General features: G+C 46.8%; 1 protein-coding gene across 1 annotated transcript in view; it reads right to left on the bottom strand.

Annotated features, from left to right (window-relative positions):
* LOC135236708 (nuclear receptor corepressor 1-like) overlaps positions 1–19,289 on the bottom strand; it is a 124,797-nt gene that overhangs the window by 83,888 nt on the left and 21,620 nt on the right. The window contains 9 exon segments of the mRNA XM_064303205.1: positions 1,353–1,525; positions 3,816–3,882; positions 4,955–5,007; positions 5,160–5,260; positions 8,552–8,583; positions 10,393–10,433; positions 12,920–13,099; positions 13,557–13,758; positions 16,495–16,616. Of these exon segments, the coding sequence (XP_064159275.1) occupies positions 1,353–1,525; positions 3,816–3,882; positions 4,955–5,007; positions 5,160–5,260; positions 8,552–8,583; positions 10,393–10,433; positions 12,920–13,099; positions 13,557–13,758; positions 16,495–16,616 (971 nt within the window).

Raw genomic sequence — 19,289 nt, 5'->3', positions numbered from 1 at the left:
ATGGAACTAGCAAAATATATTTTTTAGCTTTCTGTTCTGTCAGTGGAACAAATTGGCAAATTTAGCAAATTATCAAAAGGAAAATTCTGCCCAAATATCAGAAAGCTATTTCTTTACATAAAACCACACGCCAGCTCATGTTATAGAGCAGGGGTGCACAACTCCGGTCCTGCAGGACCGATCTGTGTGCTGGTTTTTGTTCCAACCGATTTATTATCCTTTATTTAACCAGGAAGGTCCCATTGAGATACAATATCTCTTCTGCCAGGGAGTCCTGGTCAAGATGGCAGCAGGAAAATAAAAGTTTCATATTAAAAACATACCAAAGAAAATAATAAAAAAATATATAATAATAAAAAAACAGACATACAAGGATCAGGAGCTAAAAGGCACTTGTTGCTAAAAGCAATAACATTGTTCAGTAAAAACAGATTTTAATATTTTTATACATGTCAAGAGAGGGTAAGGATTTCAGATTAAGAACAGTTCTGTTCGAATACTTGGGACCATGAGGAGAATTTTCTTTTTTTCCGATTACCATAGATATAGAATATCTATAGATTACCATAGATATAGACACTACTTCTTTCCTGTACTTGAGCACAGTAAAATCTCTAGGATACACTAGCAGTCTGCGGCTGTAGCTGGTGATTATGCGCATGTCAGATCAAGATATGATTGGACTGGTTAAATAAATGTCGGCACAAAATCCTGAAACGGATTGGCCCTTGTTGTGCTGTTATAGAGGCAGTGAACCACGTGGCCAGCCCAGGCCTAGACTGTGTGTAAGTAAATCAGCTGAGATGGGCTGAAAGCCCAGGTTTCATCATTATATAGTGTTGCTTTTCACACGAAAAAGTATTTACACATGTTGTATTATTAAAGGGTAGACTGAACAAGTGAGTCGATCGGGTTCTTCTACATCCTGGAGCCTTCTAGGCCTTTCCCTCAGTTTTAAACTAAAAGAGCCTGCTAAAACTTGCTGTAACGGGAGGAAAATAGAGTAACTGGAGCAAAGATTTCCTAAAAGCACCGATCACTGGTTTCTTTAAACCAAATTCCCTTCCAAGGAAAGGCTAATGACAATATTTAGTCTTTTACTTCCGTCTCAAAATGCTAATTTATCCGCGCTGTTTAGTGAGTCAGCACGGTGAGTCAACTCCAGCGCTGACGCTGATTAACAAGAACGTGAGGCGCGGTTGCCATGGCAGTAACACATCCCAAGGCTAAGCCCCACTCTGAGGGGCCGAAGCGTGAACTACAAACAGGCCAAAGCATGAAAATTGAAATTCCCTCTCTACAGCCCTGCGGTGCCCCCGGAATTTTCCAGACACCCCGGAGCTCCCCCCCACCTCTGGAAGCGCTCCTGCTGCTCGCGCTGCTTGCGGATCTCGGGGAACTGGCGCTCGTAGTACTCGCGGGTGCGCGTCTCCTTGGCCTTGCGCCGGGGGTTGTTCTCCATGCGCTCCACCTGCTCCTCCCAGGCCTCCATCAGCTGGTCATAGCGCTGGCAGATCTTCTGCTCCTGAGCACAGCAGACCCACAAGAGCCTTACCCAGAGGGACTGAACCCAGCGGACACTGAGACCATGCGTAAGCTTCAACCACCACCAGCCCCGCAGCGTCCAACAGGAACAGGACCGCTCAGTACTCAAAATGTGGAACAGGCATAATCAAGCATCACTGCTTTAATGGCTAATCGCTAGGAACTGACCCCTCAAAGCAGGGAGACTGAATCACACCCTAGTCTACATACAGTAAGATACAAATGGCTTTTTTTCATGACTATGTATTTTTTTGTGGATTCCTGTTCAGAAATAGTGCAGACTTCAGCACTCAAGCGAAGGCAATTACTCATTAACTTCCTAAATACATGTTTTTAGAATTAAAATTACCACATTTGTTCCCATCTAATCTTTCTATTAGGTTTGCACAGCAGATAATTATTGCATATTAAAGAGACGTGCAGATGTCTTTTCAGGCCCATGGGACCAGCCATTTAGCCAGCTAGCTTAACTATGTACCAAACACTGTTACCACAGAAGTATCCCACTGTCTGCCATGAACAAGGCAACCAGAAAGAGTAGAGACTGAGACAAGGTCCTTAAGGTCCTCACCCCGATGCTGACCTCACAGCATGGTTATCAAATGTCACCTCTACCCCTTACTGAAACGGGCCCACACTGTTCCCCCGTTCAGCTCTACCCCTTACTGAAACGGGCCCACACTGTTCCCCCGTTCAGCTCTACCCCTTACCGACCCACACTGTTCCCGTTCAGCCTACCCTTACTGAACGGCCCCCTGTTCCCCCGTTCAGCTCTACCCCTTACCGAAACGGGCCCACACTGTTCCCCCGTTCAGCTCTACCCCTTACCGAAACGGGCCCACACTGTTCCCCCGTTCAGCTCTACCCCTTACCGAAACGGGCCCACACTGTTCCCCCGTTCAGCTCTACCCTCCAAGGCCACACTGTTCCCCGTTCAGCTCTACCCTTACCGACGGGCCCACACTGTTCCCCCGTTCAGCTCTACCCTTACCGAAACGGCCACTGTTCCCGTTCAGCTCTACCCTTACCGAAACGGGCCACACTGTTCCCCCGTTCAGCTCTACCCCTTACCGAAACGGGCCCACACTGTTCCCCGTTCAGCTCTACCCCTTACCGAAACGGGCCCACACTGTTCCCCCGTTCAGCTCTACCCCTTACCGAACGGCCACACTGTTCCCGTTCAGCTCTACCCCTACCGAACGGCCCCACTGTTCCCCCGTTCAGCTCTACCCCTTACCGAAACGGGCCCACACTGTTCCCCCGTTCAGCTCTACCCTTACGAACGGCCACATTCCCCGTTCAGCTCTACCTCTTACGAACGGGCCCACACTGTTCCATGCTGACAGTCTCCCGTTCAGCTCTACCCCTTACCGAAAAGGGCCCACACTGTTCCCCCGTTCAGCTCTACCCCTTACCGAAACGGGCCCACACTGTTCCCCCGTTCAGCTCTACCCCTTACCGAAACGGGCCCACACTGTTCCAATGCTGACAGTCTCCCGTTCAGCTCTACCCCTTACCGAAAAGGGCCCACACTGTTCCCCCGTTCAGCTCTACCCCTTACCGAAACGGGCCCACACTGTTCCCCCGTTCAGCTCTACCCCTTACCGAAACGGGCCCACACTGTTCCCCCGTTCAGCTCTACCCCTTACCGAAACGGGCCCACACTGTTCCCCCGTTCAGCTCTACCCCTTACCGAAAAGGGCCCGCACTGTTCCAGTGCTGACAGTGCCTCGACTCTGCCTGCTTACCCAGATTCTATATTTTACCCCATTACACAGTCAGGACATTAACAATTCCCCAGCTAAAAAATTAAAAAATTAAAAATGCCAACCAATCAGCAGCCAAACTAGTCTCATAGCTGCCTTTAATAGCTTGATAGATAAAGAAAAATTAAGCAATAAGTTCACTCTATCATTTTCTAAAGGCCTCTGGTTTTCTCTTTTTTCATGGTTACATTTGATTTTGCTTGTTTTCTAAAACAGAACAAAAATGTCTAGAAACTAACAATCTGTGATTGGTGAACCAAATTCCTGCAGTCGTATTGTTAGATGTATAAAGGCTACCTTGCTTCGCCTCCATCACTGGTTAATATTAAGGAATACCACTTATTCAAATAATCCATCCAATGAAAAATTCAAATGCTTGGAGCATACTCAGGGCATTATTATTGTGTGGCGTGTTTACACAGTAAAACACCGTGTCCACCCAACACATCCCAGCTTAATGCACAATACATTTACAGCCTGCCAAATTCAGAGAATTACACTCACCCTCTGTTTGCGAGCATGATTCCTCCTCTTGAAGAAAAGAATAAGCTTCTTTCTCATCATCTGGTTACTGAAAGAAATTTGAATTCTATTTTTTTATGTTAAAATCTGAAAATAACACAATGACACAACACCGTGTGTTTCATACAACATTCAAACAGGGAAACAGAGGCACTGGTCACCTCACGCTGATCAAAGTGTTTCTGGCCACCTGTGGCTTCGGCCTATAATGTTACACAACAAATACGTTCCAGGATAACTGCTTTCCAGGACTGTAAGGCATTTCTCTCATTTTCCATGACTTTTCCATGACTGGAAAACTGGATCCGTGGCACCCCTGTAAAAGCATATTTGGATCTGTTCGTTTTGTTGACATAAACAAACAACTTCACAGCTTTCAAAGTCTAAATCCATGTGAAAGCTGGAGCCTGCAAAGACAATAATAGCACAGACCACTACACATGCCAGCAGATCCACGATTCATCACAACACCTATGAGGACTGCAGCTGGCACAGACACACACCAGACAGAGGACTACATATCCCAGAATCTATTAAACGCAAGACCCATGAGGACTGGAGCTTGCACAGACACACACCAGACAGAGGACTACATACCCCAGAAGCTATTAAACGCAAGATCCAGGAGGACTGGAGCCGATAAACACTTCCTAGGCTGATGACTACATATCCTTGAAGATATTAAATATAAGATCTATGAGGACTGGAGCGGGTAGACACTTCCTAGGCTGAGGACTACATATTCCAGAAGCTATTAAATTCTAAATACGCAAGTTGACCGAAGCTGGCACAGGCACTTACTGTTCATTTCATCAGGACCTTGAGACAATGGCATAAGTGTAACACACGACACACACAGCTAGGCTCTAAAAGCAGAGATACATCCAAGAAACAAAGTGAGCGGCATCGCTCATCACTGCAAATGATCTGAAGATGGATGTGTCAGAAGGCCTACAGCTACAGGTCTGACCAAAGCTGGAGCTTCAGAACTGTTCAGCAACAGCTTCCCTCCAACTAGGAGAGGTCAGGACTGAGGGTACAACAGGAAACGGAAAAATAACAAAAAGCTTCATATGGGCGTTATAACGAGCATTTCCCACAATGAAAGTAATAATACTCACATCTTAATGTTGTCGTGATAAACCTTTGTATCAGATGGTTGATTGTAAAGAGGCTGTACGGGAGGACACAGACATTGCATTCAGAACACATAGTTGGCATGGAAATATAACATAGACCCAATGGCCAGCTGACCTCTATGGTGTTTTAGAGCAGGCAGTGAAAAAGCCCCCCCATTCCCCCATCCCCCTCCCCGAAAGGACTCACCAGTTCAACCTTCGGCCCGAGTCCTTCCAGAATGCAGTGAGCCTGCTCAGCTTTTTTCTGTAAATGAAGAGGTACAGAAAACCCATGACGTTCTTCATAAGAAATCCAAGTCACCACGATGCTTAATGTTCAAACACAGGTAATGATAGACTGAGCATTTTCACGATGCAGCTGTGTTTAATCACAGTCATTATGGTGCATCCTCAGCAATAGGACACATTTGTTATTTTTTCCAGTATGATCTCTGGAACAAAGCTTTCAGGAGACAAAAATGCCTCCTGGTGCAGCTGCAGCAAGTGGGATAAAAGCGGTTCTTTTTTAAGCCCTGCACTGTGGTGTCTACCTGCCACGTGAAGACAGCCAGATTTGAGTCAGGCACTGAAAGACTGAGCGGGTGGTTAAACCAAATAAGAGTGAACTTAGTAGTAGCAGAAGCAGTAGTAATAGTTGTTGTTGCAGTAGTACTTGTCGTAGTTGTTGTAGTAGTAGTTTTTGTTGGAGTAGTAGTTGTTGTACTAGTTCACTGATTGGGCAATTTCGTAGCCAGAGTGACACTGAAGTATTCAGTACAAGTAAAAACAAAGGACATTACAGATACAACTAACCCTAACCCAGCACAGCACACGCCTACATTTTTACAGCAAAGCCAATATAAAAAGAAGGGCTATGCTATGCTTCGTTTTGCATATTCCAGTGTGCCAATAGTTGGCCTCCACTTTCAGTACTAACTTGCATATATTAAACACTGGACTGACTCAAACTGCTATACATTAGGAGTGTAATTTTAATCCTTGAACATAAAGACAGAAGTTCATTTTATGAAATTATTTTCATAAATAATTTTCAGAGCTTCTGACAGGATTCCCTACAAGGTGAAAAAACTGGAAAATTATAGTCTTGGAGAACACTGCACAATGTTCTCTTTCAGGGCTTGCCAAGTTTCACTGTGTTGACCAATATAAGCACTTACAGGAAAAGCCACTTTCTGAACACTCTACACCTGTACACATAAGCATACATACAGACGGGTGATAAATTAAAGGGAAAACTTACATAAAGTGTCTTAGTAAGGTGTTGGGCCACCACAAGCCACCAGAACAGCTTCAATGCACCTTGGCATAGATTCTACAAGTCTCTAGAAATGGAGGGATGGAACACCATGGGCATTCATATGGAGTTGGTCCACCTTTTGCTGCTATTACAACCTCCACTCCTCTGGGAAGGCTTTATACTAGATGTTGGAGCATTGCTTCCATTCAGCCAGAAGAGCATCAGTGAGGCTGGGCACTGATTGGGCGATTACGCCTGGCTCCCAGTTGACTTTCCAATGGATCCCAAAGGTGTTGGATGGGGTAGAGATCAGGGCCCTGTGCAGGCCAGTCAAGTTCTCCCACACCTTTCTCGACAATACCATTCCTATATGAACCTTGTCATGGTATGCCGTAGCATTAAGATTTGCCTTCACTGGAACTAAGTTTGTAAACATTTTTGTTCTGTTTTAAAAAGCAAGCAAAATCAAATGTAACCATAAAAAAGAGACCAGAGGCCTTCAGAAAATGATAGAGTGAACTTATTGCTTAATTTTTCTTTATCTATCAAGCCATTAAAGGCAGCTATGAGACTAGTTTGGCTGCTGATTGGTTGGCATTTTTAATTTTTTAATTTTTTAGCTGGGGAATTGTTAATGTCCTGACTGTGTAATGGGGTAAAATATAGAATCTGGGTAAGCAGGCAGAGTCGAGGCACTGTCAGCATTGGAACAGTGTGGGCCCGTTTCAGTAAGGGGTAGAGCTGAACGGGGGAACAGTGTGGGCCCGTTTCGGTAAGGGGTAGAGCTGAACGGGGGAACAGTGTGGGCCCGTTTCGGTAAGGGGTAGAGCTGAACGGGGGAACAGTGTGGGCCCGTTTCGGTAAGGGGTAGAGCTGAACGGGGGAACAGTGTGGGCCCGTTTCGGTAAGGGGTAGAGCTGAACGGGGGAACAGTGTGGGCCCGTTTCGGTAAGGGGTAGAGCTGAACGGGGAACAGTGTGGGCCCGTTTCGGTAAGGGTAGAGCTGAACGGGGGAACAGTGTGGGCCCGTTTCGGTAAGGGTAGAGCTGAACGGGGGAACAGTGTGGGCCCGTTTCGGTAAGGGGTAGAGCTGAACGGGGGAACAGTGTGGGCCCGTTTCGGTAAGGGGTAGAGCTGAACGGGGGAACAGTGTGGGCCCGTTTCGGTAAGGGGTAGAGCTGAACGGGGGAACAGTGTGGGCCCGTTTCGGTAAGGGGTAGAGCTGAACGGGGGAACAGTGTGGGCCCGTTTCGGTAAGGGGTAGAGCTGAACGGGGGAACAGTGTGGGCCCGTTTCGGTAAGGGTAGAGCTGAACGGGGGAACAGTGTGGGCCCGTTTCGGTAAGGGGTAGAGCTGAACGGGGGAACAGTGTGGGCCCGTTTCGGTAAGGGGTAGAGCTGAACGGGGAACAGTGTGGGCCCGTTTCGGTAAGGGGTAGAGCTGAACGGGGAACAGTGTGGGCCCGTTTCGGTAAGGGGTAGAGCTGAACGGGGGAATAGTGTGGGCCCGTTTCAGTAAGGGGTAGAGCTGAACGGGGGAACAGTGTGGGCCCGTTTCGGTAAGGGGTAGAGCTGAACGGGGGAACAGTGTGGGCCCGTTCCGCACACTCCTCCTTCTCTCTCTCTGTGAACTTTTGTGTGGAAGATGGTGGATTGAAGGGGTCACAGATCCATCATGCTTTTCAACATCTATCACAGAAAACTATTGCTCAAACCTCTCCTTTAAGAATTGGAGGTGTGTGGTGAAAATCAATGCTCTATAATATGTAAGCTTCTGTTGCATGGGGATGGGATGACATTTTACATATGTGATTATTTCAGATCACACCAAGGGAAATTTTTACATTCATCTAGCACATTTCACCACACAGGAAATTTGAAAGAATATTTTCCAAGTATAGCCCTTGGCGATAGTAATATCCCACAATATTTATTCAATACAGTAAGATTACAATAAAATAATATTCCACCATCAGAAAAATGTTGGCAATATTCTAGCTTCATGGTAAACCAAACAAGTATCAAACAAAACAAAAAACTGAGCCACCTATCAACGCTTACACTACTGTATATGAAAGGTCCACATTAGAAAATAGCGCAATCCTCTTGCAAGACACTCAATGTCATTGTGAGTGGTATGAATGAAAAAATTACAAAGCAGGCCACTACGAGCCACTGTGCTGCCCAGGGTACGTTAACAGGTGCTCCTATACCAACAGCTATTTAGCCCCCAGTACAAATATGATGAGCAGTATTAGCAAATGGCTAACAGTTGTCTGTTATGACCAATGAAAATATAATAGCCTAGCACAGGTGAGTGGGGTCGTAGCCTAGCGCAGGTGAGTGGGGTCGTAGCAGGTGAGTGGGGTTGTAGCCTAGTGCAGGTGAGTGGGGTCGTAGCCTAGTGCAGGTGAGTGGGGTCCGTCAGGCCGTGAGTGGGTCAGGTGAGTGGGGTCGTGCGAGGTGAGTGGTCGGGTCGTCGTGAGTGGGGTCGTGGCCGTGAGTGGGGTCGTCATAGTGGGGTCGTGGCCGGTGAGTGGGGTCGTAGCAGGTGAGTGGGGTCGTGGCCGGGGTGGGGTGTATGTGGTCTGGCCGTGAGTGGGTCGTAGCAGTGATGGGGTGTCATAGTGGGTCGTGCGGTGGTGGGTCGTAGCAGGTGAGTGGGCGTGGCGGGGAGTGGGTCGTAGCAGGTGAGTGGGGTAGCAGGGAGTGGGTCGTGGCCGGTGAGTGGGTCGTAGCAGGTGAGTGGGTCGTGGCGGGAGTGGGGTCGTAGCAGGTGAGTGGGGTCGTAGCAGGTGAGTGGGGTGGGCGGGAGTGGGTCGTGGCCGGGGAGTGGGGTCGTAGCAGGTGAGTGGGGTAGTAGCAGGTGAGTGGGGTCGTGGCCGGGGAGTGAGGTCGTAGCAGGTGAGTGGGGTCGTCATAGTGGGGTCGTGGCCGGTGAGTGGGGTCGTCGTAGTGGGGTCGTGGCCGGTGAGTGGGGTCGTAGCAGGTGAGTTGGGTCGTCATAGTGGGGTCGTCGTAGTGGGGTTGTGGCCAGTGAGTGGGGTCGTCGTAGTGGGGTCGTGGCCGGTGAGTGGGGTCGTCGTAGTGGGGTCGTGGCCGGGGAGTGGGGTCGTAGCAGGTGAGTGGGGTCGTGGCAGGTGAGTGGGGTCGTAGCAGGTGAGTGGGGTCGTGGCCGGTGAGTGGGGTCGTAGCAGGTGAGTGGGGTCGTCGTAGTGGGGTCGTGGCCGGGGAGTGGGGTCGTAGCAGGTGAGTGGGGTCGTGGCCGGTGAGTGGGGTCGGCAGGGGAGTGGGCAGCAGGTGAGTGGGTCGTGCGGAGTGGGGTCGTAGAGGTGAGGGGGTCGTGGCCGGGAGTGGGGTCGAGGGTGAGTGGGGTCGTAGCAGGTGAGGGGGTCGTGCGGGAGTGGGGTCGTGGCCGGGAGTGGGTCGTAGCAGGTGAGGGTGTTAGTGGTGAGTGGGTCGGGCCGGGAGTGAGGGTCGTAGCAGTGAGTGGGGTCGTTAGTGGGGTCGTGGCCGGTGAGTGGGGTCGTCGTAGTGGGTCGTGGCCGTGATGGGGTCGTAGCAGGTGAGTTGGGTCGTCATGGGGTCGTCGTAGTGGGGTGTGGCCGTGAGTGGGGTCGTGAGTGGGGTCGTGGCCGTAGTGGGGCGCGAGTGGGTCGGCGGGAGTGGTGAGCGGTAGTGGGGTCGTGGGGTGAGTGGGTCGTGCAGGTAGTGGGTCGGCGTGATGGGTCGAGCAGGTGAGTGGGTCGTCGTAGGGGGTCGTGGCCGGGAGTGGGGTCGTAGCAGGTGAGTGGGTCGTGCCGGTGAGTGGGTCGAGCAGTGAGTGGGGTCGTGGTAGGTGAGTGGCGAGCAGTGAGTGGGTCGTGGCCGGTGAGTGGGGCGTGCGAGCGTGAGGGGTCGTGGCGGGAGTGGCGAGCAGGTGAGGGGGTGGGCGTGAGTGGGGTCGTAGCAGGTGAGTGGGGTCGTGGGAGTGGGTCGTAGAGTGAGTGGGTCTGGAGGTGAGTGGGGTCGTAGCAGGTGAGGCGGGCGTGAGTGGGTCGTAGCGGAGTGGGTCTGTGGTGAGTGGGTCCAGTGGGCGTGAGTGGGTCGAGCAGTGGTGGGGCGTGAAGGTGCGATCCTGTCACTCCCTGTTCTCGTCGAGATGATCTGCAAACGCGCGTGCTGTGTTCCACAGGGCGTGGCACGGCTCTCTGCTCCGCGGTTCACGCTCATCCTCCAACTGTTGCTAAGATACAGAAACACAAGCACAAGTCTATTGCACCGTATCTGCAGCATCATGATTAAAAAAATCAAAGTTCCTGGTTAAAATCAAAAAAGGAAAGTGCACAATATAACTACCATGTTGTATGTCCCACATAAATGACCAATGCCCATTTGTCATATATAATATCAGTGTATACTGGCCGTGAATATGCCAGTCACTTAGTCCCACCTCCAAGGCAGTGATATGCTCAGTACATACAGTAATACTTCAGAGGTTTAAAGAAATGGGCAAAATATTAAAACAGTGAATATGATAAATAACAATACATTTTCTCACTTTCTCACAAAAAGGAAGAAATTAAAAAATGTTTTACTTTTAAGAAGAAAGGAAATGCTCTTTAATTAAGATTGCATGTTCATCACACTGCCTTTCCTTTAAAGTACGGCATGGCTTATTATTAAACCATGCAAGAGGGAGTCATTAATTCCACAGAAGGAATTTCTTCTCTTTTTTCTCCAAGACCAAGCCAGCTGCAAGCTACCCCACTGCAGAGAGTGGTGTCATGTGACTGACTGGATATTAACCAATTATAGCATTCCAGGAAGCTGAAAGGCATCGCTCAACTGTCTGCGCGACTTCGAACAATAAAATTAAACAAGTTGTCACAGTTTTTATATTTTCATAGTCTCCAGTCAGGAATCATGCATTGGCAGGAAAACCAGGGTTTCTCTTGTACTGAAATGTCTTAGGAAGGCCACCTAAGTGGTTTTTTTCAAGCCACTTAAGCCACATATAGAAGAAATGGCATCCTTAAAACAATTTGAAAGGGTCCATGCTTTTATTGGTACAATTTGGTTGTGAATGATACTGCATGTCAAGTATTTTTTTTTAGTTTTCTTTTTAGTTTTTACTGTTTTCAAATTTCAGTGCAACTTTAAACAGGCTAATTTAGTTTCAGCAGAATTCCCTAAATAGCACAAAATAATGAGACAGCAGACAGTGTGCCCCACACTAAACAAACTTCAGTAGAATCCACTTAACGGTATGAAAGGACGAGACAGCAGAGTGCCGACAGTCACACCTGCCACTCAGGCGGCCGCTATAGACGGTTTTTAACAGAAACTGCCGACCTTCCCACATTTTGTCAGGTTTCAAAATGTGGGAAGGTCGGCAATTGGGCAATTGTCGGTTTAATTATGCGGTATCTGCCGACTCTGAACAATTTTTATAGATCTTTATGTAATTAGATATTTTGGGTATGTTCATGGAATTATATGTGATAATGATGTATGCAAATATGCAATCTCTTTCCAATGGAATGAATGGGAAATGGCAGGATTTGGCAATTATATGAAAATACACTAATAATGTGATAATCCATCATGCAATTAAGTGGATTCAACTACACTATATGACCAAAAGTATCTGGACACCCCTCTGGACAGTCTGGGGCCGTTTTTCATGGTTTGGGCTAGGCCCCCTAGTTTCAGTGAAGGGAAATCTTAATGCTACAGCACACAATGACATTCTAGACAATTCTGTTTCCCCAACAGTTTGGGGAAGGCCCTTTCCTGTTTCAGCATGTCAATGCCCCCGGGCGCACGGCAAGGTCCAAATAGAAATGGTTTTGTCGAGAACGGTGTGGAAGAACTTGACTGGCCTGCACAGAGCCCTGACCTCAACTCCAGCCAACACCTTTGGGATCAGTTGGAAAGCCAACTGGGAGCCAGGCTTAATCGCTCAATCAGTGCCCAACCTCTCTAATAGTCTTCTGGCTGAATGGAAGCAAATCCCTGCAGCAATGTTCCTTCCCAGAAGAGTGGAGGTTATTATAGCAGGAAAGGGTGGACCAACTCCATATTAATCCCCATCATTTTGGATGAGGTGCTGGATGTCAGGTGTCCACACACTTTTGGCCATGTAGAGTATATTATCATTAACCTACACTGTTTTTGCCTATATGTGCAGATTGAAAGTAGAAATACAAAACTTATCTGTTGTTACAAGGTACAAGTACACCAGTGACAAAAAGGATGGTGCAAGCATTCGTAGAGTGAATGCATAAAACTATTTAAATATATTAAGGCAGCATTTGTGTGAGTTCATTAAGTTAAAATGTTAATACTGTACCCTACATTTTGAGTGACAAAAATGAAATACATTCCAAATACAAGATTCCTGTAGAATGGACTCTTACAATGTGTAAATCCTTCAATATACGCTATATCCAAATTCTGGCACTTACCATGTGTAACCCTTCAATAAATATTTAAATTGTTCCAATTTTTTATTTTTGTCAAACGTTTCATTTTTTCAATAGCCTGCATCTCATATTATTGTGGTGGTCTCTTGAAGATTTCCAGAACGTTACATTCTAAATGTAGCTTAATAAAGGGAGACATAAACATAAAGTCGGACTGATCGCAGTTGCTGACACGCAGTCACCACCAAAGCCCTATTTGAGCCGGGAGAAACCCTGAGAACAGGGCTCTAAAATGAGGCAGTACCTGCTTCTTCTTCAGCTTAAAGATCTGCTGCTCCACCTTAGCGATCTCGCGGTCTACGCGATCCATGCTCTGGATCAGCTCCTCCTTGGACAGCTTGGAGGGAGAGCTGTCCTGCTCATCCCCAGCATGATGCTGGGTGCTGGGGGAGGGCAGCTCAGCCTTCACCCCCAACTGGGGTTCCTGCAAAACAGAGGTACAATCACATCAGCACTGAGGTCCCCACAACGTCCACAGTAAAATGTAAAAAAAAAACACCTTCAAGCTATAGCGCGTAGATGGATGTTTTTGCCTTAAAACAACATTCTAATTATGACGTGAAGACTTTTTTGTTTTACATTTTCTGAAATGCATTTTAAAAACTTTTTTCAAGTTTCCATGTCAACTTTACACTGTGTCAGGCCCTAAGGTATAGCAAGGACATTTTCACGCCTAGTATTTGAAACAGGTGCCAATGAGGTCGGCAGCCTGGCCTAGCACAGATAAGACCCCCAAGTCAGCCAGCCAGGCACCAGACAGCTGGCTTTGCTGTAATACTACCCTTACTGCAGCACAGCAGAGTCATATGGCAGCAGCGCTTTGTCGCTGAGGAAGTAACAGTCGCCTCTGCGTTGACCAAAAGCACGCAGGATGTTCAGACCTTTTTAAAGCCCCCTGTGGTCCTCAGGCCATCGTGCAGGCTGTGGGGGAGGGGCAGGACTGGCCCAGGCACTGAGGCACGTGGGAAATGCGGTTCTGAGACGGGTTCCACGCGAGGCCGCTTGGATCCCGAAGCCTGGTGCTCGGGCTGGGTGGATACGGGGTGGAACTGCGGTCCGTAGTCATGTCTCCTCTCGGAGGACCTGGAGGAGTGGGGCACTGTTGTATAAACACTGAACAAACGCTGCACAAGCTTTGCATATATATTACGCTACAGTTATATTCCACTGTATATACGTTACACTGCATACAGTTCACGCTGTATGAAGGGTCTAACTTTAAATGTTTAAATGCATAGACACTTATAACTGCAACCCTGCAAAGGGGTCTGGAGGCACGCCCCCCAGAAGAAATGTTTTCAAAGAACAGCTTTCACAACATGAAATCCCCATCTTTATTATATTAAATAATTTTTCTCATCATCATGCTGAATTATTGGGAGTTATTTGGCCTGTTTTGAACATTGGTAACACTGAGGGGGTTGTTACCCTGTATCCCCCTCATAAATTACACCCTAGCACTGTATATAAGTTACAGTGTAGACACACTGCCTGGCCAAAGTCGCACACTCTAATATTTCATTGAACCGCCTTTAGCTTTGATTACAGCACTCATTCCTCGTGGCATTGTTTCCACAACCTTATGCAACGTCACAACATTTATTTCCGTCCAGAATTGCATTATCTTGTATTGATGACGGGAGAGTCGAACCACTCCGTAAAGTCTTCTCCAGCACATCCCAAAGACTTTCAATGGGGTTAAGGTCAGGACTCTGTGGTGGCCAATTCATGTGTGAAAATGGCACACAGTAAGGCCCATATAGAAATGGTTTTGTCAATGATGGTGTGGCAGAACTTGACTGGCCGGCACAGAGCCCTGAACGCAAGCCCATCCAACAACTTTGGGATCAGTTGGAAAACCAAGTGAGAGCCAGGCCTAATCACCCAATCAGTGTTAGCATAAAGCCTTCTCAGAAGAGAGGAGCTTGTTACAGCAGCAAAAGGTGAGCCAACTCCATATTAAAGCCCAAAATTTTGGATGAGATACACAGTAATACATTACGCTGTATATGACTTACAGCATACCTTATGCCATACATACACTAAGCTGAATGTACCTTACGCTGTACATATGTTACGGTGCACAAACTTTACACTGTACAGGTTAGGCTGTAAAATAAGCTACAGTGTACACACACTACGCTGTACATGTTAGGCTGTAAAATAAGCTACAGTGTACACACACTACGCTGTACATGTTCGGCTGTAAAATAAGCTACAGTGTACACACACTACGCTGTACATGTTAGGCTATAAATACGCTACAGTGCACACACACTACACTAATCATGTTAGGCTGTACATACACAACAGTGAACACACACTACGCTGTACATGTTCGGCTGTAAAATAAGCTACAGTGTACACACACTACGCTGTACATGTTAGGCTATAAATACGCTACAGTGCACACACACTACACTGATCAGGTTAGGCTGTACATACACAACAGTGAACACACACTACACTATAGAGGGTAGGCTGTAAAATAAGCTACAGTGTACACACACTACACTATACATGTTAGGCTGTAAAATAAGGTGCAGTGTACACACACTACGCTGTACATGTTAGGCTGTAAAATAAGCTACTGTGTACACACACTACACTGTACATGTTAGGCTGTAAAATAAGGTACAGTGTACACACACTATGCTGTACATGCTAGGCTATAAAATAAGCTACAGAGTACACACACTATGCTGTACATGCTAGGCTATAAAATAAGCTACAGTGTACACACACTATTCTGTACATGTTAGGCTGTAAAATAAGCTACAGTGTACAGACACTATTCTGTACATGTTAGGCTGTAAAATAAGCTAATGTGTGCTGGGGCGACATAGCTCAGGAGGTAAGACCGATTGTCTGGCAGTCGGAAGGTTGCCGGTTCAAACCCCGCCCTGGGCGTGTCGAAGTGTCCTTGAGCAAGACACCTAACCCCTAACCCCTAACTGCTCTGGCGAATGAGAGGCATCAATTGTAAAGCGCTTTGGATAAAAGCGCTATATAAATGCAGTCCATTTACCATTTACCACACTACGCTGTACATGTTAGGCTATAAATACGCTACAGTGCACACACACTACACTAATTTATGTTAGGCTGTACATACACAACAGTGAACACACTACGCTGTACATGTTAGGCTATAAATACGCTACAGTGCACACACACTACACTGATCATGTTAGGCTGTAAAATAAGCTACAGTACACACACTATGCTGTACAGGTTAGGCTGTAAAATAAGCTACAGTACACACACACTGTGCTGTACGTACGTTATGGTGCACACACACTGCGCTGTATGTAGGTCACAGAGCACACACACTGTGCTGTATGTACGTTATGGCGCACACACACTGTGCTGTATGTAGGTCACGGTGCACACACACTGTGCTGTATGTACGTTATGGTGCACACACACTGCACTGTATGTAGGTCACGGTGCACACACACTGTGCTGTATGTACGTTATGGTGCACACACACTGCGCTGTATGTAGGTCACGGTGCACACACACTGTGCTGTATGTACGTTATGGTACACACACACTGCACTGCCCTGTATGTACGTTATGGTGCACACACACTGCGCTGTACGTACGTTATGGTGCACACACTCTGTGCTGTATGTATGTTATGGTGCACACACACTGTGCTGTATGTACGTTATGGTGCACACACACTGCACTGCCATGTATGTACGTTATTGTGCACACACACTGTGCTATATGTACGTTATGGTGCACACACTGCGCTGCATGTATGTTATAGTGCACACACACTGCGCTGTATCGTTTCGGTGCGGAGGTTACCTCTCGGCCCCAGGGTGGAACGCGGAGAGCAGGGACGGCCCACGCCGCTGCAGCTGGAGCAGCTGGGACGCAGAGCTCAGCTCCTGCAGATGAGGTCGGCAGTCCAGGGCCCCAAACTCTGGCTGCACAACAACACACAGCGCCAAGAGTCAGGCAGCAGCCAGCACAGGCATGACAGCACAGCACTCAGGGAGCTCACACTCACAAAGACCACAACATAGGGAGCTCACACTCACAAAGACCACAACATAGGGAGCTCACACTCACAGAGAGCACAGCACAGGTAGCTCACAATCACAGAGAACACAACACAGGTAGCTCACACTCACAGAGAGCACAACACATGGAGCTCACAATCACAGAGATCACAACACAGGAAACTCACACTCACAGAGAACACAACACAGGAAACTCACACTCACGGAGAGCACAACACAGGTAACTCACACTCACAGAGAGCACAGCACAGGGAACTCACTCTCACAGAGAACACAGCACAGGGAACTCACACACACAGAAAGCACAGCACAGGGAACTCACACTCACACTCACAGAGAGCACAGCACAGGGAACTCACACACACAAAAAACAGCACAGAGAACTCACACTCACAGAGAGCACAACACAGGGAACTCACACTCACAGAGAGCAGAGCACAGGGAGCTCACACACACAAAAAGCACAGCACAGGGAACTCACACTCACAGAGAGCACAACACAGGGAACTCAGATTCACAGAGAGCACAGCAGAGAACTGGCAGTAACAGCAGCACAATAATTCTCAATTAACTGTTTTTAGCCGATCCTTTAAAAAAAATACTCTCTACACAAATTATTCAGTCACTTCTGTTGCATGTTAAATTCTTGGAAAACCTTCTCTCCAAAAGTATGTTAATGAATTTATACCAAAATTATAAAAGAGCATCAAATGTTACTTGCAAAAAAAATGCAAAATTGCACTTTTTTCAGACAATAGCATGAAAATCTAAACTTCAGATTTTACCAATATGAAGTGAAGTCTAAAGACCTAATGTATGCTTGGCGTCATCAATACATTTCTTTGAAATTTACGACTACTTTAAGGTTTTGTCTTCCCATTGAGCCGATGGCTGACCTAAGTAGGAAAATCACACAGCAGTGCTTGAAACAGTTTGGCTCCAACATCATCTTCTTCCTGAATACCTGATCTTCCTGAATACTTGACCTGTCCACGGCTGTGCTGAGCTTCCCTTGCATTCCTCCAACCAATGTTGTGTGCAATACAGAACACACACTCCAGTATACTCAATACAGCACACACACCAGTACACACAATACAGTACAGGCCAAAGTATGTGGCTTTTTGAAAAAACCCAGGTAGAGAAGAATTTAGTTAATATATGCACATTTACTGAATAACAAAACAAAGTTGAAAGTGTTTTTCAATTTCTAACTTACAATAAAACAAAAAGATGAGTTTTACTTCAAAATAATCTCAGACAGGGTTTACCTCAAAATAGCCTCCTTTGGCTTTAATTACAATTAAGCAAATTATTGGAGGTTTATCCAATAATTTTGCAAATGGGGTGGGAGGGAGGTGGAGGGGTAGTTAAATTTCCTGACATCTTATCTTTTGGTAGACAAGATATTCCTCTGTTGCCTCTTGATGTATTGTGTACTGAACACTGCACCTGGAAATCTTCAGCTTCTCAGCAATTTCTCACTGGGAATAACCTTCTTGCCACAATATGTTTATTTGACTCTGCACATCGATGCCTAACTACTACTTCTTTGCCATATTTCTTGCAACTTTTGCGCCTATTTAATTTGCATTACAGGCTAAAGTATTAAGCTACCTGGGATTTTAACCACTTAGCACACACCCTCTAATGGTCCGCACGCCGGTGTGCCTATATTCAGACATTCGGACATTCAGACATTCTGTGCTCCTGCAACCAAATTATGAGTTGAAAACACAAACTCTGTGTTCTAGCTTTATTAGTAGATGATTCAGGACAACTTTGCTGAATACAGAGTTTCGCAGCGCCACCATTATCGCACTGGTCGTGCATTTACCAAGCACCCCCTCCCTGCAGTCTCATCTGTAACTACACCCCCCACGCATGACACACTGGACAATAGTGTCTATCTGGGCATACATGAAAACATTATTTTACCACTAAAAAAATCGTATTCCATCGTAGCAACAAGATATCACATCAGCCCAGTGTTAGCATTGCTTCACTGGTTGCCAGTTAAATTCCGAATAGACTATAAGATACTACTTCTTACCTTTAAAGCCTTACATGGGCTTGCCCCTTTGTGCTTAAATGATTTACTTCTTCCTTATATTCCCTCACGAACACTCCGTTCACAGGGTGCAGACCTCCTTGTTATTCCTAGAATAGCTAAAAGTACCATAGGTGGTAGAGCCTTCTCCTATCGTGCTCCCCTCCTGTGGAACAAGTTGCCTGTCCATGTACGGGGTGCAGACACTATCACCTTATTTAAAGCTAGGCTCAAAACATATATTTGAGGGGCAGGAGTGGTTGGCGGGCATAGCTAGAGTCTCTGGTGGACTGAGCGGTTAGTGCTATCACTGGATCATCATTGGTAGTGCTGTGTTATAGCCATTTTCATTTAACATACTGAATTAAGATTTATGTTTTGAGGTATGGCCTTTGATGATTATGTTTAATGGTTTTAAATTATACTTATGTTTCATATGCCTAATGCCACGTTTGAGGTGACGTGAGAGGGCAAAGGCTATATGACGTGAGGCGCAGTTGTATTTCGGGTTAGCCGATGGAAAAAGG

Source organism: Anguilla rostrata, chromosome 12 (genome assembly GCF_018555375.3).
Source record: "Anguilla rostrata isolate EN2019 chromosome 12, ASM1855537v3, whole genome shotgun sequence".
Classification (NCBI taxonomy): Eukaryota; Metazoa; Chordata; class Actinopteri; order Anguilliformes; family Anguillidae; genus Anguilla; species Anguilla rostrata.
Note: the sequence above shows the minus strand (reverse complement) of the source record. Positions and strands in the feature narration are given on the sequence as shown.